Genomic DNA, 14,055 nt, shown 5'->3' on the forward strand with positions numbered 1-14,055 from the left:
CTGAAATTCAGATTTGACCAGGCAGCCTGTATTTTCATTTGCTAAACCTGGCAACCCTAGATGGGAAGCCCCTGAAGGAATTTGAAGCAAAGGAATAAATTATCGAATTTAAGATTTAATAAATATATTTATTTATAAAATCAAGAAAATGTTAGATTACTAGAAATAAGTTCAAGGAGGATTCCAGAGGCATATAAATCAGTTCCAGGAGCCTTTAGACAAATTCATGATGCCAAGTCTCCACCTAATAGTTAAAGCAGCTGAGGAGGACGAGAGCCTTGACCGCCCACCCCGCACACCCCCGGGGCCCCAGGGAGCATTTCTTTGACTCCACCTTGACAGAGGCCCTCACTGTCCCTGGAGGACTTTGATGCCCAATACCTCGTTCCATCCTCCCCAAATGCCTGCGTGGCAGGTCGGTGACGTCAGCCGTCTCCGCAGCCATTATGCCGATGCAGAGACGGGGGCTCAGCGAGGCGAAGTGACCTGCCCGAGGTCCCCTAGGAAGGCAGCCGAGGGGCCAGGGTGGCCAGTCAGGTCTGAGTGACTCCAAAGCTCTTTTCCCTCTGCCCACTGCTCTCCGTTCTGCCAAGCGTCCAGCATGCAGCGGTCCTGTCACCCGTGCGGGGTCCCTGAGGGCAGGCCTGGCAGTCCCGAGCAGGGGGGCGCCGCGCCGCACAGCCGCCGGGCTTGGTACCTGTCGTGCCTGCGCTGGAGCCGGGCGTGGAGGTGGCGGGCGCGCCTGGCCTCCTGGGCCGTGAAGAAGGAAGCGGCGACGGCGTGCCTCAGGCGGCGGGCGTAGATCTCCAGGAGGACAGTGGAGCAAGCCAGGAGCTGCAGGGTGCCGGCAGCCAGCGGGGCGGCCACGCGGGGGCGCTGGGCGGGCAGCAGTGGGCAGCCGGGAGAGGTGAGGCGGAGCTCCCACTGGTGGGTGCTGTGGGCGGAGAGGAGGGGGCTCCCTGCAGGCCGCTGGTTGAAGAGGAAGGGGATGAAGTCCAGGACCGTGTACGCCACCTTCAAGACGCGGGAAAAGGTTGGGTCAAGGGGACAGGCACTGTGCCTGCTGCCTCCTCCCACTGCTCATGGATTCCTGCAGGGTTGGATGGGTCCAACTTTCCCGGCACTCATCTGCAAAATGGGCACAGAAATAATCCCCGCCACCTAAGGTTTGGGGGAGGATGGAATGAGATCGGAAATCTGAAACAGGCTTTTTGCCAAATGGAAAGCATCTGACAAATGCTATGCTTCTTTGTAATTACTATCTTTGAGCAGAATATTTAAGCAAAAAACAAAAATTAGGGCTTATGGGCATTGACTCCTTGTCAAGCCCCTTGCAAATACTTTAGACATACTATTTCATCAAATAAGCATGTTACTTTGAGATCAAGCCTAGCATGATCCTCAACTAAAAGATGGGGAGCCCAAGGTCATGGGTGGCAGGGTCAGGGGTTAGTCCCAGCCGAGGGGGCTCCCAAGATTCTGCTCATAAGTGCCATGCTGTGCCATGTTCGTGGGGTATGCCAGAGCAGGAAGACAGGGATCTGGAGAGGCAGGGAGGTCAGAGGTCAGTCATTTGGATAATGGAGCTGGAGTGCTTGGTTCCAAGGCCAACTTCTCCATTCAGTACAGCAGGCACAGCACCCAGGACTCACAGTACTTTTAGAGGCAGATGAAAATGTTGTCTTTTAAAATCAGAAGTAGGCGGCGGACTTGGCCCAGTGGTTAGGGCGTCCGTCTACCACATGGGAGGTCTGCGGTTCAAACCCCAGGTCTCCTTGACCCGTGTGGAGCTGGCCCATGCACGGTGCTGATGTGCTCAAGGAGTGCTGTGCCATGCAGGGGTGTCACCCATGTAGGGGAGCCCCACGCGCAAGGAGTGCACCCCGTAAGGAGAGCCGCCCAGCGTGAAAGAAAGTGCAGCCTGCCCAGGAATGGCGCCGCACACATGGAGAGCTGACACAACAAGATGACGCAACAAAAAGAAACACAGATTCCCGGTGCCGCTGACAACAGAAGTGGACAAAGAAGATGCAGCAAACAGACACAGAGAGCAGACAACCAGGGTGGGGGGGGGAAGGGGAGAGAAATAAATAAATATATATTTTTTTTAAATCAGAAGTAAAAAAAAAAAAAGAACCAAGTGGAAGAATGTTTCAGTAAATAGTGTTAATATAATCTTTGCCTCCCAGGGGATATCTAACCTGCACCTGTGGATCACAATAAAGTACATGGGAAGCAGATGTGGCTCAAGTGGCTAGGTGCCTGCCTACCGAATGTGAGGCCCTGGGTTTGGTTCCCTGTGCCTCCTAAGCAACACAGCAAGTAGACACAACAAGATGATGCAACAAAATGACACAGCCAGGAAACAATGAGGGACACAAAAAGTTGGGAGCAGAGTGGCTCAAGTGATTGGGTGCCTCCCTCCCACATGGAAAGTCCCGGGTTTGGTCCCAGTGTCTCCTAAAAAGAAGACAAACAGAGAGCAGACAGCAAGTGCAAACAATGTGGGGAGAGAATAAATAAATAAATAATCTTATAAAAAACACACAAAGAACAAGCCCACGGGTCCCTCTGGCTCTACCCGTGTGCTCCCTACTCACAGGCTGAGCCACCCGCGCCAGTCGCACTCCTCTCTCCCTGGGACCTGTGAGTAGCAAACTATCTTTTCTCAGGCCCTAAGGCCCCGGTTTCCTATTGTGTCGCACTTGAGCTCCACCTGGACCCACATTTAAAATCCCACTGACACAAGTGAATGGTCATTGTGTTCACCAAAAGGCAAGGAAAGGACAGCAGGGCACATGTGTGCTACTAGTGAAGCAAATGTTCATCTCTGAGGGATGACCCTCATTCCTTATTTTCTTGCCAAGTAACAACCAACGAAAGGACACACACAATACACAGAGCTGGGTTCTGCAGTGCCACTAACACACGTAGGAGAGGAGAGCCTGTCGCACACCTTGCAGTTCAACCGAAGGCAGGAGAAATCTTCAAGACCCTCAGAAGAGATGACAGAAGGCCAAAGCCCCGAGAGGCTGGTCTGGCCAGTTCATGCTTTCTGAAAGGATCAAGAGAATGCCAGCCTCAAAACCTCCAAGGTGGGACAGAGGCTTGGAAGAAAATGCTGGAGACAATAGCAGAGCATCACCGACACTTGAAGGCTTGGAGAGCGGTATTGTGTGAAACACAAGAGACACTGACGAGTCAGGCTTAAAGGTGAAGAGGTTTTAGGAAAACCTTCCCCAGATGATTTCACTATTTTTCTTTCTATGTATACATGAGAAATATATGATAAAACAAATCTTTGTTAAATAAGGCTAAGTGTACTAGTTTATGCTAATAAAATGAAAATTCTAAGTGATGAAAAAGCAATGTATCAGAGTTTGATAGGCTGGATTTTCCTTCCTTATGATGTGTAATATAATGGTCTGACTTGCAATTGATGGCACCTCACATTTAATGAAATACAATACATCTGGCAACCCCCTTAGAATACTGCCTGGCATGTTTCTTTACTGCAACCTACAGTAAAAAAATGCATTTTACGGCACCCTTCAAGCACAGTTTATTTTGTAATTGAAGAAAACCTTCTCAAAACAATACATGGCTTTATCACCTACAATATATTTGGATAATTTTCTAGTTTATTCTATATCATTAAGAAATATGGAGAGGGAGTATAGCTCAAGTGATTGAACACCTGCTTCCCATATCTGAGGTCCCGGGTTCAATCCCTGGTACCACCTAAAAAAATAAATAAATAAAATAAAATAAAGCTGGTCATGATTCCTAAATTGATTTTGTGCAATTTGTACAATACTTTCCTAGCATATAATAAGTTCTCAATAAATATTAACTGTTCATATCATTAGCTCAAAGTCTGACATTTTGGCATGTTTCGTGCAAATGACTTTTGTATGAGATTTCACCATTAAAAAGAAAAAGATTTGTGGCAAAAGATTGAAAACCACAAATTTTGATCAGAGCTCAACAGACTTTTTATGGGAAGGGCCGGATAGTAAATATTTTAGGCTTTGCAGGCTGACAACTACTCAACTTACCCTTTATAGAGCCAAAGCTGCCACAGACAAGAAAAAAGTAAAGGAATGGATGTGGTTGGGTAAAACTTCACTTACATACGTAGGGACCCAGCAGGATTTGGCCTGCTGGACATAGTCTCAAACCATAATCTAAACCATTCTTTAGGTCTCTTCCAGTCTGATATGTATAGATTTGAGTTTTTAATATGAGTCAACATCTCTTGCATATGAGAAGCTCACTCGGTATACCTTTAGAGACATTATCGCATTAAAGACTCACAACAGCCTTGGAAGATAAGGAGGATTGGTCCAGTCCCTACAAAGGAGGACCACAAGGCTGGGACATTCTGTCCCTTGTGACCAGGGTGACCTTAGGAGGCAAGGAAGTTACTTTAACACCTCTGGGTTTCAGTGCCCACATCTGCCCACCTCAGGGCCCTCTTGAGATTGAGTTCATCCATGGAGGCCCTAACCTCCACCCCTGGAGGCGCATGACTTGAAGGCGAGGAAAATTCCATTGCAAATCAAGGGTTCAGCAAGCTCCACCCCTTCTCTCCACCACCAGCACCACCTCAGCTCCCCCCACTCCCTTCACCCTCGACCCCACCCCCCCAGCCCCAATCCCCTCCTCCCGTCACCACACTTACATCGTACTTGACAGCGAGCGTGACAGGCACAGCGGGCAGCTTCTGAGCCCAGTCCACGGCCGCCTGCGCCAGGAGGAAGGCCACGTGGTCTGTGGCCACGGCCACGGCTGTGGTCACCAGGAGCGGGGTGAGCAGCCCCAGCCTTAGCAGACAACGCAGCAGCTCCTCCTGCGACAGCCTGGGCCGGGCCGCCCGGAGCAGCCAGGCTGGCGGGGAGGCCACCAGGTGCGTGGCCTGGGCCTCTGCCAGCCGCCGAGCCAGCTGCCGTGTGGCATAGATGTTGTCGAAGTGCGGGTCAGTCAGGTAGCGATGGAGGTACCAGGCCGACTCCAGCAGGAGGCCCAGGACGAAGAGCCCGGCAACCACCCGCTGCGCCCCCAGCACCGCTGCCCGGGCCAGGGCCTCCAGGTCAGAGAAATCCCCCAGGATCTGCTGAGTGGCCCTGAGCATGTGAAGCCGGAAGGCGGAGCCGTTGCCCTGAACCTCGAACTTCAGGCGCCGGCTGCCCGCTTGGTCCGCGGGGCCCAGAGCCCTGGCCGCCGTGTGCAGCTGGTGGGTGGTGTTGAGCAGACTTTCCAGGGAGCCCTCGGTGACACACCTCAGCACCCGCCCGGCTGCGCCCACGTTGGCCAAGACGTTGGGCACCACGGCGACAGCCAGGGTGGCGGTGCTGCAGGACAGGAGCAGCCGGCGGCCCTGCTCCGTGCCCAGGGTGGGCACGCTGAGCGCAAACAGGCAGCGGGCCGGGGGCACCAGGCCCAGGCCCAGGAAGACCAGGAGGCCACAGGCGGTGGCTGCGACAGCCGAGGGCCCCGGCGGATAAAGCAACGAGGACGCCAGCCAGTGGTGAGCCAGACCCGCGGCAGAGGCGGCCAGGGAACCACACAGCAGGAGCTGGGTCAGCAGCTGGCCACGGCTGGCTGGGACCGGCCTGGAGAAGGCATCCCAGCAGGCCTGCAGCGGGGCAAGGGCCTTGCACACCCCCACGGGCCAGGAGCTGCACCTGCACACAAGGAAATGGGGGGGATCCTCCATCAGGGGTGGGGGCTCTCTGCCCAGACCCTCTGCCTGCTAACAGACTCCACCCACCCCTCCAGGCCCAGGGGCAGGCAGCCTTCCCAGGGGACCCTCAGAGTCCTGAGGACTCACGCTGAAGCAGGGAGCCCCCTCCCCAGGCTTCTCCTCAGCGGAAGTGTCAGGGACGGGCCTGGTTCACGCGCAGCTCCTGAGGACGTGGGGAGGGAAGGCTGGGCAACTTGAGCTCAAGATTAGTCTTTTGAGGGCAACTGGTCCAAGAGAATGAAATCATCATGGAGAGAGAAGAGCAGAGGAAAGAGAGAGAGGGAACGGCTGTTACACTTGAACTCATAGTCATGGACTTTCCCTTCTTTATGGACCTCAGTTTCTGCTCTGTAATCGGGGTTGGGGATGGACCAGTCAGCTTCTGAGGGACTTTTCTACCTTGGCTGTGATAGGTTCCTTTCTACCATCTTTATATGTATATATACATATACAAATATATGTATGTATATATACAGGTACGTATATGTACATGTACAATATATGTATATACATACATGTACATCTATACATATGTATATATATATACAAGTATGTATATATTACATTCAACAAACATTTATTAAGCAACTACTATCTGCTCGCCGTTGGAGAAGCAGGCATGACTAAGACCGACAAAAATCCATGCCCTCATAGAGCTTACCTTAAAGTAGTGGCAGAGGAGGCAGTAAGAGGATGGAGTTTGGATATATTTCGTAGGTAGGGCTGACAAGAAGTGCAGACAGATTGGCTGTGGGTGTGAGAGAAAGAGAGGAGTCAAGATGACAATGAGTTTTTGAGTCTGAGCAACCAAAGGCCTGAGATGGGAAATCTGTGGGTGGAGCAGGTTTGAATGGAGGGAGGAAAAGAGGAAATCCGTTTGGAATTCCTGAATTTAAGATGCTGATTTAGCCATTCCGTGGAGCTGTTGAGTATACGGTGGAAATACAAGTCTGGAATTTGGAGGAGAGGTGAGGCTGGAGATCTACAGTGGTGCATTGTTAATTGTTGTATATGGGATATTCAAAGCCATGGTGTAGGAGGAGATTCCTCAAGGGGAAGAGAGAGATTGTTAGAAAGAAATCTTCTGGAAGAAAGAAGGCTCACCCGATTGTGGAGAAGAAAAGAATTTATTTTCGATCTTGCAAGAAGCGGCACACAACTAGAAAACATGGCTGGCTCCCCAAACAAAGAAAAAGGACACAATTTATACCCCAAAGCCTAGCACGCAAGCCCTTCCTCTGTTTCTCCATAGATTGGATGCTTCAGAGGTGACAGCCTATCCGAGAAGATCTAACTTTCCCGCGTAAAAGTTTGTGATTAACTGCTTCCCCCATCACATTCCAACCATTTTCGTTTTTACCTGCTCCCCTTTGCCAAATAAGGAATGGAATTTAGTGCTGAGTTGCTATTGACTTAATTTCTTTCTTGGGCATCTTTTTATTGCCTATAGGACTGGCTTAAGCTGTTTTTTTTGTTGTTGTTGTTTAACCCGGGAGTGGGAAACTGAGGCAGTAGGCTGCCAGGTTACATTAATCAATATTTTCTTCCTTTATGTGAAAACTAAACTAAACTTTGTTTCTTACAAGATGCAAGGTCTGAGCCCGGGGGCACTCCAGGGTTCAGGGGTGGGAGATGAAGACTTGTCAGCAACAGAGACTGAGAAGCAGGCAGCGTGGTGTTTGGGGGGCCAAGAAAATAGCATGTTTTTAAGAAGGAGGGAATGATCAAATACGCCCAAATGCTGCTGGTGGGTCAAGTAAAATGAAGACTGTGCAAGGACCATTGGGTGGAGACATGTGGGGGTCACCAGTGACTTTGACCAGGGCAGCTTTGGTGGCGTGTTGGGCAAAAGCCTACCTAGAGCATGACCAGGAGAGACCAGGAGAAAAGTGGGAGGCAGACAACTCTTTTGAATAATTTTTGCAGTAAAGAGAGCAGAGAAATGGAGCAGTAGCTGAAGGGGTGATGGGGTCAGGAGCGTTCATTTAAGGTGAGAGAAGCTACAGCATGTTTGCAGATAGGAGTTCAATCCCTGATGATGAAGGGATATCCCACGTGCGCGGCAGGGGGTCGGCACGTTGCGGGCACTCCGTAAGTACTTGCAGGAACAAGGTAGCCGCCACAGTGAGAAGGCAGGATGCGGGGATGGAGGCTTGAAAACAAAAGTGAAGGCTTAAAAGAGTTGTCTAGGAAAGGGGGAGAACAAATGAACTAGGGAAATACTATACACGCTGGGCAGCCATAAGAACTTGAAGTTAGAGATCATGAATTTTAAGTGAGACCAGGCACGTGGTTGTATGGAGATTGGGCAGGGAGGGTGGCGGGGAGGTGAATGTTCTGTTGGTTACAGGCAAAGCCCCTGACTCCCCACTGTCGTCAGTTTGAGGGGTGGGCACATGGCCAGGTCTAACCGATACAAGAACCACAGCCACCTTGGGCTTTGCTGGAACCGTTGAGAAAGGACTGCTCTCATCTGGAGAGCCAAGCTGGTAGGAGGGATGCCTGGAGCTTTGGGGCCACCCATAGTATGCGTCTGCCTCTGATGAAGGCAACACAGGAAGGCAGAGCTGAGAAACAGGAACAGAAGATTCCCAGTGGCATCACTTGTGTCCCTGGCTCCAACCATGCCTGACATCCAGATGTATCCTGGACCATTCTGTTGCCTGGGCCAGGAAAATCTCTTTTTTTAAAGCCAGTATGAGATGAATTTTTGTCACTTGCAACTAAAGGAGTCCTGACTACAACTAAAGGAACTTTTGTCACTGGGAATCTGTAACAATAAAATGAAATAATGCACACAAATCACTTTATACAATGCCTGGCACATAGGAAGGACCCTATGAACTTGTTAAAATTATTAAGTGTATAAAATTACTATTACTATTATTACGACTATTATTAAACTCTTTAATGGCTCCTCTGCTGTGCCAGGCTCTGTGCTGACCTCTGTGGATACAAAGATAAATTACCTTATGGTCCATCCACTTGAGGCATTCATGGACTAATTGGGGAGATTTAAGCAGAGCATTGGAGTTTAATTTAGCATGGAAAATGCTCTCAGAATGGTACATTTTGTCCTGGGGTGGGGTGGGGTAGGAGAAGAGTGACTAGATTTTACCTAGGAGAGTCAGGAAGGCTTCCTGGAAGAGGTGGCATTAGAGCTGGGGCTGGAAGGACAAGTGTCAGTTCTTAGGTGGAAAGCGAGGTTGGGCAACCCTGACAAAAAGGACAGTGCACGTGAAGATCCTGAGATCTGACCAGCACTATCAGGAAATGGGGAGCTGGGGAGATTAGAACAGTGAGGAGCTGTGATGGAGGGAGTGTGTGTGTGTGTGTGTGTGTGTCATCTGTCCCCAGTGGAAAACAAGGACATTTCACATTGAAATCCAGATTTCCTGCTTTTCTTAAGAAATCAGAGCATCTGGGTTGGCGTTCCCACCCTTGCCAAAGCTGGCTGGCACTGAGCATCCCCTGCCCCCCGCAGGCAGGTGCACAGCCTGTGACCAGTGCCCACCACTCACCAAGGACGGGCTGCCTGCCTGCCCAGGTGCCCTCCACAGGTGTGCTCCCTTCCTGGCACCTGACGGCATTCGAGTTTGGGACTAAACACTCCCTTCTACTATACACTTAGTATTTGGGCCGTGGTAGCTGTTTAAATAACAGCTAATCATATAAATGATTTCAGGAATGAAAGCTAAGACAAAGTCATATCGGGGGCCCCATCCTCTGGTAAGAGCTTTAAATAATGAGGAAACTCGCTGCCATCTACTGAGTGCTCACTCTGAGCTGAGCACTCTGCCAAGCCCAATGCGTGCATTTTCTCATCCCACTCTCAAGACAGCCTCATAGACATAATTATTACCCCCATTGCACAGATTGGGAAACTGAGGCTCAGAGAGGTGAGGATCCATTCGTGACCAGCCAGGGAACGGCAGTGCCCGAGACCTGGGGCTTCAGACCCCTCGCGCCTGGTTGAGCCCATTTTCTTGCCTGTGGCCCCCCAATGTCCAAAGGCCCTCAGACCTACCTGGTCCTGGTGAGGCGCTCGGCTGCCCTCCAGAAGGCCCTCATGGCCCCCTGAACAGCCGTCCAGGCGGGCGGTGTCCGGCAGCAGCCGCAGGTGGAGAGGAAGCGGGGGATTCGAGGCCGCAGCGCTAGGGAAACCCTGTTGCTTCTGCTTTTCCGCCCTTTAATTAAACCCTCCTGGCACCTTGGCCCGCCCTGCCTGGGCCCACATCCCAGGGGGCTGGGCCAGCTGCCCGGTCCTCTTCCCACAGGCAGGAGTGGGTAGAATGTGTGGGAAGAGAAAGGAACGCCCTCTCTAAGCAACATCTCTCATCCTGACACACAAAGCACGAAGTTAGAATTAGCCCCATTTCACAGAGGAGGAGACTGAGGTCAGAGAAGCCACAAACCTCCTTAGTCATAGTGTTGGGACTAGAACTCTACTCTGTTTTCCCTTTCCCTCCGTCTCCATAGTTTTGTGTCCCGGGGGGAGCCTGGTCCCTGACTCAGATGGAGGCAACTGGACCCCTGCTGAGACTCTTACCCGCCATCCCTGCTGCAGCCCCTTTCCTGTCTTTTAGCCAGGCAAGGACCTGGCCTTCAATCCCAGTTCTGTCCCTACCTAGCTCAGGTGACCTGCCCTCTTTGAGTATCAGTTTCCTCCTCTTGAAAAAGATGAATGATTGTAACAGCATTTATTGAACATTTACTACGTGCCAAGCACCCTTCTAGACAATTTCCATTCGAAGTCACCATATCCTTACTTTCAACAGCACTTTGTGGTTTGGCCTATCAATATCCCCATTCTTCAGCTCAGAAAACTGAGACCCGGGGCACTAAGTCACTTGGTTAAGTGACTCAATTAGTAAGAGACAGAGCCATGACTTACACCCAGCGGTCCTGTTCCAGTCCACCTGGTGAGCTGCTGGGTTCCACTGGCCAGCAGAGAGGAATTTGCAGACCTCACAGCCTTGTTAATAACCTAGAGCAGCTGGCACCGCAAATAGCAGGTACTCAATAAATGCAAATTCCCTGCATGTTCCCTGTGACACAGTCACTGCCCTGCAGGTACATTTCTGGGCTTTTCTGAAAGCAAATTGCCCTACCTGGAATGCAGACCTCTCCCCTGAGCATCCCTGTAACCTTCACTGCCAGGCAGCACCTCCTCCTCCAGGAGGCTTCCTGACCCCCTAACCTGCGGGAATTTGGACCAGTCCTGGGATGGACCCGCGGCAGGGGGAAGCTCCAGCTGGGACATATTTCCGGCCTCTCCATCATTTTTCCTTATAAGAACATGTTTCCTGGGCCCCTTATCTGGTGGCTTGGAAAGAGGAAGTGACACTCTCATAGTCACACCAAATTGAATGAGACATACATGACCAGAGCCCTCCGAGGGCCCAGCACCCTTTCTACAATGGGAGCCCCATCCAGGAAGCCAGGCCTGGAGAACCCACCAGTCTGCAAAAACAGGGCGCACAAAATTGACGGGGAGCAGCAAAGTGACATGCCGCCAGGGCCCACCAGCTGTGGTGGGAAAAGGGTGCCCTGGAAAGCGGAGACCCCTTCAGAAACAGCTGCTTCTAGTCTGCTGCAGCTGAGGGTTGAAGCCGATTGGAAATGAGTTCCCAGCTTTTCCAATTTTTCCAAAGACTTTTTCATGTAAAAATGTCCATGTTTTTAAAGTAAGCAACAAATTTCCTTCCTCCCTCCCTTGCTTCCTCTCTTTCTTTTTAAATGACAGGGCAATCTTAGTAGGTCCATGGGTCAAAGTCAGTGTGCGGGCTGCCAGTCTACCACCTGGGCAGGAGTCCTCAGCAGGATTGATGCAGTGAACTGTCTAGCTGGTGCCCTGCAGCCAGCAGGACACAGGCTGTAGGGGCCTGGGCTGGACGCAGTGGACCTGCACTCAAATGGCAGCTTGGCCACTTCCTGTGTTGTGTGACCCTGGGCAAACGCTGTCTGTCACTGAACTGGGGTGTCCTCTGCTATAATGAAGGGAAGGAATTTCAGTTTTTTATATGGCTGCTAGGAAATGTTACATTTATATATGGCTCACTCTGGGGGTGCACATTCTGTTGGATAGCACTGGTCCATGTGTCAGAACTTCTTGGGAGATACATAGTGACCAGCAAACATGCCCCTGACCTGCTCCCTAAGACCTGGGCTTTGCCAGGGTGAGTCCCAGGCTGTTCAGACCAGATTGTTCCATGACGCTGGCCTGGGTTCCCTCACGTGGGAAACTCCAGGCACTGTGCTGGTCAGAGGGCAGAGGCTCTGCAAGATGCCCACCAGCACTGCCCTGTTTCCACATCGGCGATAGGCAGCTGATTGGCTAAGGAACATGTTGGTGATTTCCAGAAGGCCTCTGGTGGGTGTGTGAGATTTGGGAGGTGGGGACCTGGAAGCCCGCAGGGAGAGGAAGGGCAGAAGATATTTTTGGCTTTTCTCAGCACCCGTAGGCAGTCAGTCTGCCTATATAAGGCTGGCCTGATCCCTGAGCCCACAGTATCCGGAAGGGGCTTCTGAATCATCAAAACCGGAATCGACTTTGTTGAAGGGAATTTCAGAGAGGAGGATTCATAGCCATAAGACAGAAGAGGAAGAGGAAGTGATAAGCCTTCAGATCCTCCTGGGGAGCTTGATCTGGAATCAGAATCAGTGGTCCACAGTATATTAGAGTCCTTTAATTTTACAGCCTATGTGTATATACAGTTGCCACCACCCAGTTAGTTTGAGAATGCAGAGAGGTAAAAATCCTGGCATAGAGGTAAGCAGTATCCGATAAAAGCATGATGTGAGCCACCAATGCAAGCCATATGCAAGTTGAACATTTTCTAGTAGCTGCATAAAAAGTAAAATTAATTTCAATAATATATTTTATTCAATCTAATATATCCAAAATATTATCCTTTCAATATGTATTCAAGATTAAAGGCTATTAATGGGATATTTTGTATTCTTTTATTTGTAATGTCCATAAAATTCAGTGTGCATTTTATACTTACAACACATCTCAATTTGGACAAGCCACATCTTAAGTGTTCAATAGCCACACATAGCCAGCAGCTACCTTTCTGGACAGAATGGATATAGATCGTTTCCATCACCACAGAAAGTTCTATAGGGCAGTATTGCTCTAGGTCATTAGAACCAGTGACCACTAAAGCTGAAATGAACTTTACAGACCATACAGCTCAGGAGGTATAAGTTCAAAAGCCTACAGAAGCCAGGAAGAGACCCAGTGTAAGACACTAAGGAGTGGTGAGGACTGTGGCAAATGAAAGAGTTCATACTCCAAGTCAAGTCCTCAGAGCCCTGACCACTACTAAGCCTCTTTTTCAAAAGAAGCCATAAATCCAGATTTTTCTGTGAAATCTGAATTTTAAAGATTAGCAACCAATTCATAATTTAGAATGTCACCAGATTTTGTCTAGGTTCTTGGCTATGCTGCAGAAATGAATTTCAAGAGCACGTCTGGTTAGTTAGGCCAGTAATTTATTAAGGTAGGAAAGGAAGAGAAATGGGAGAAAATAGTAGATCACGGGTCCCAGGTAGAGAGGAAGGGGCTGGAAAGAGATAAAGTGGGACAATTTACAGACTACAATTTCCCATTATATATAATAAGTGCCCAGGTTTTACTCGTGTAATCCATGCAGGGGGACACGGGGAGAGCAGAACACAGAAGGCAAGAACAGGGGTCCAAAGGCAAGAGGGCGAGCTCAGCCTTTGCGCTTGCTTATTTTTTTTTAATTTATTGAAGTATATCGCTCATACATAAACATACACAAAAAATACTTTTATAGTAATAGTTGTGAATTTACAAAACAAACATATATAGCATCAAACAGGACTCTCATACCTCACCCTACTACTAATACCTTGTGTCGTTGTTAAACATTAGTTTTTAACTAATGATTAAAGAGCATCCTCAAAATATTACTACTAACCAAAGTATTTTTCCCCAATCCACTATTATTATCTTTATATCATTTACATATGAACATACATAAACAATAAGTATATAGTAAAAGTTGTGAACTTACAAAGCAAACTTGCGTAACATCATACAGTGGTCCCATACATCAACCCTCCACCAACAACCTGCCTTGTCATGAGACATTTGTTACAAATTATGGAAGAATATTGTCAAAATCTTAGTACTAATTATAGTCCTTATCTTACATCTGGTGTATTTTCCCCCCAACCCACCCTATTGTTTTCAAAATACATTTTTATGACAGAAACTGAAAACTTACAAAATAATCATTCGCATGTGCAGAATTCCCAAACAACACACCTTTATC

At 49.4% G+C, this 14,055-nt stretch overlaps 1 protein-coding gene across 1 annotated transcript in view; it reads right to left on the bottom strand.

The window, feature by feature from the left end:
- Positions 1-340: 340 nt before the first annotated feature.
- The window catches only part of OCSTAMP (osteoclast stimulatory transmembrane protein), a 28,844-nt gene continuing 15,129 nt past the window's right edge, over positions 341-14,055 (bottom strand). The window contains exons 2-4 of the mRNA XM_071211827.1: positions 11,127-11,209; positions 4,685-5,687; positions 341-1,014 (exon numbers count right to left, since the gene is read on the bottom strand). Of these exons, the coding sequence (XP_071067928.1) occupies positions 616-1,014; positions 4,685-5,687; positions 11,127-11,209 (1,485 nt within the window). The 3' untranslated portion in view covers positions 341-615. The remainder of the gene's footprint in view (positions 1,015-4,684; positions 5,688-11,126; positions 11,210-14,055) is intronic.

The sequence above is a fragment of the Dasypus novemcinctus genome, chromosome 24, assembly GCF_030445035.2.
Source record: "Dasypus novemcinctus isolate mDasNov1 chromosome 24, mDasNov1.1.hap2, whole genome shotgun sequence".
In the NCBI taxonomy this organism is placed as follows: Eukaryota; Metazoa; Chordata; class Mammalia; order Cingulata; family Dasypodidae; genus Dasypus; species Dasypus novemcinctus.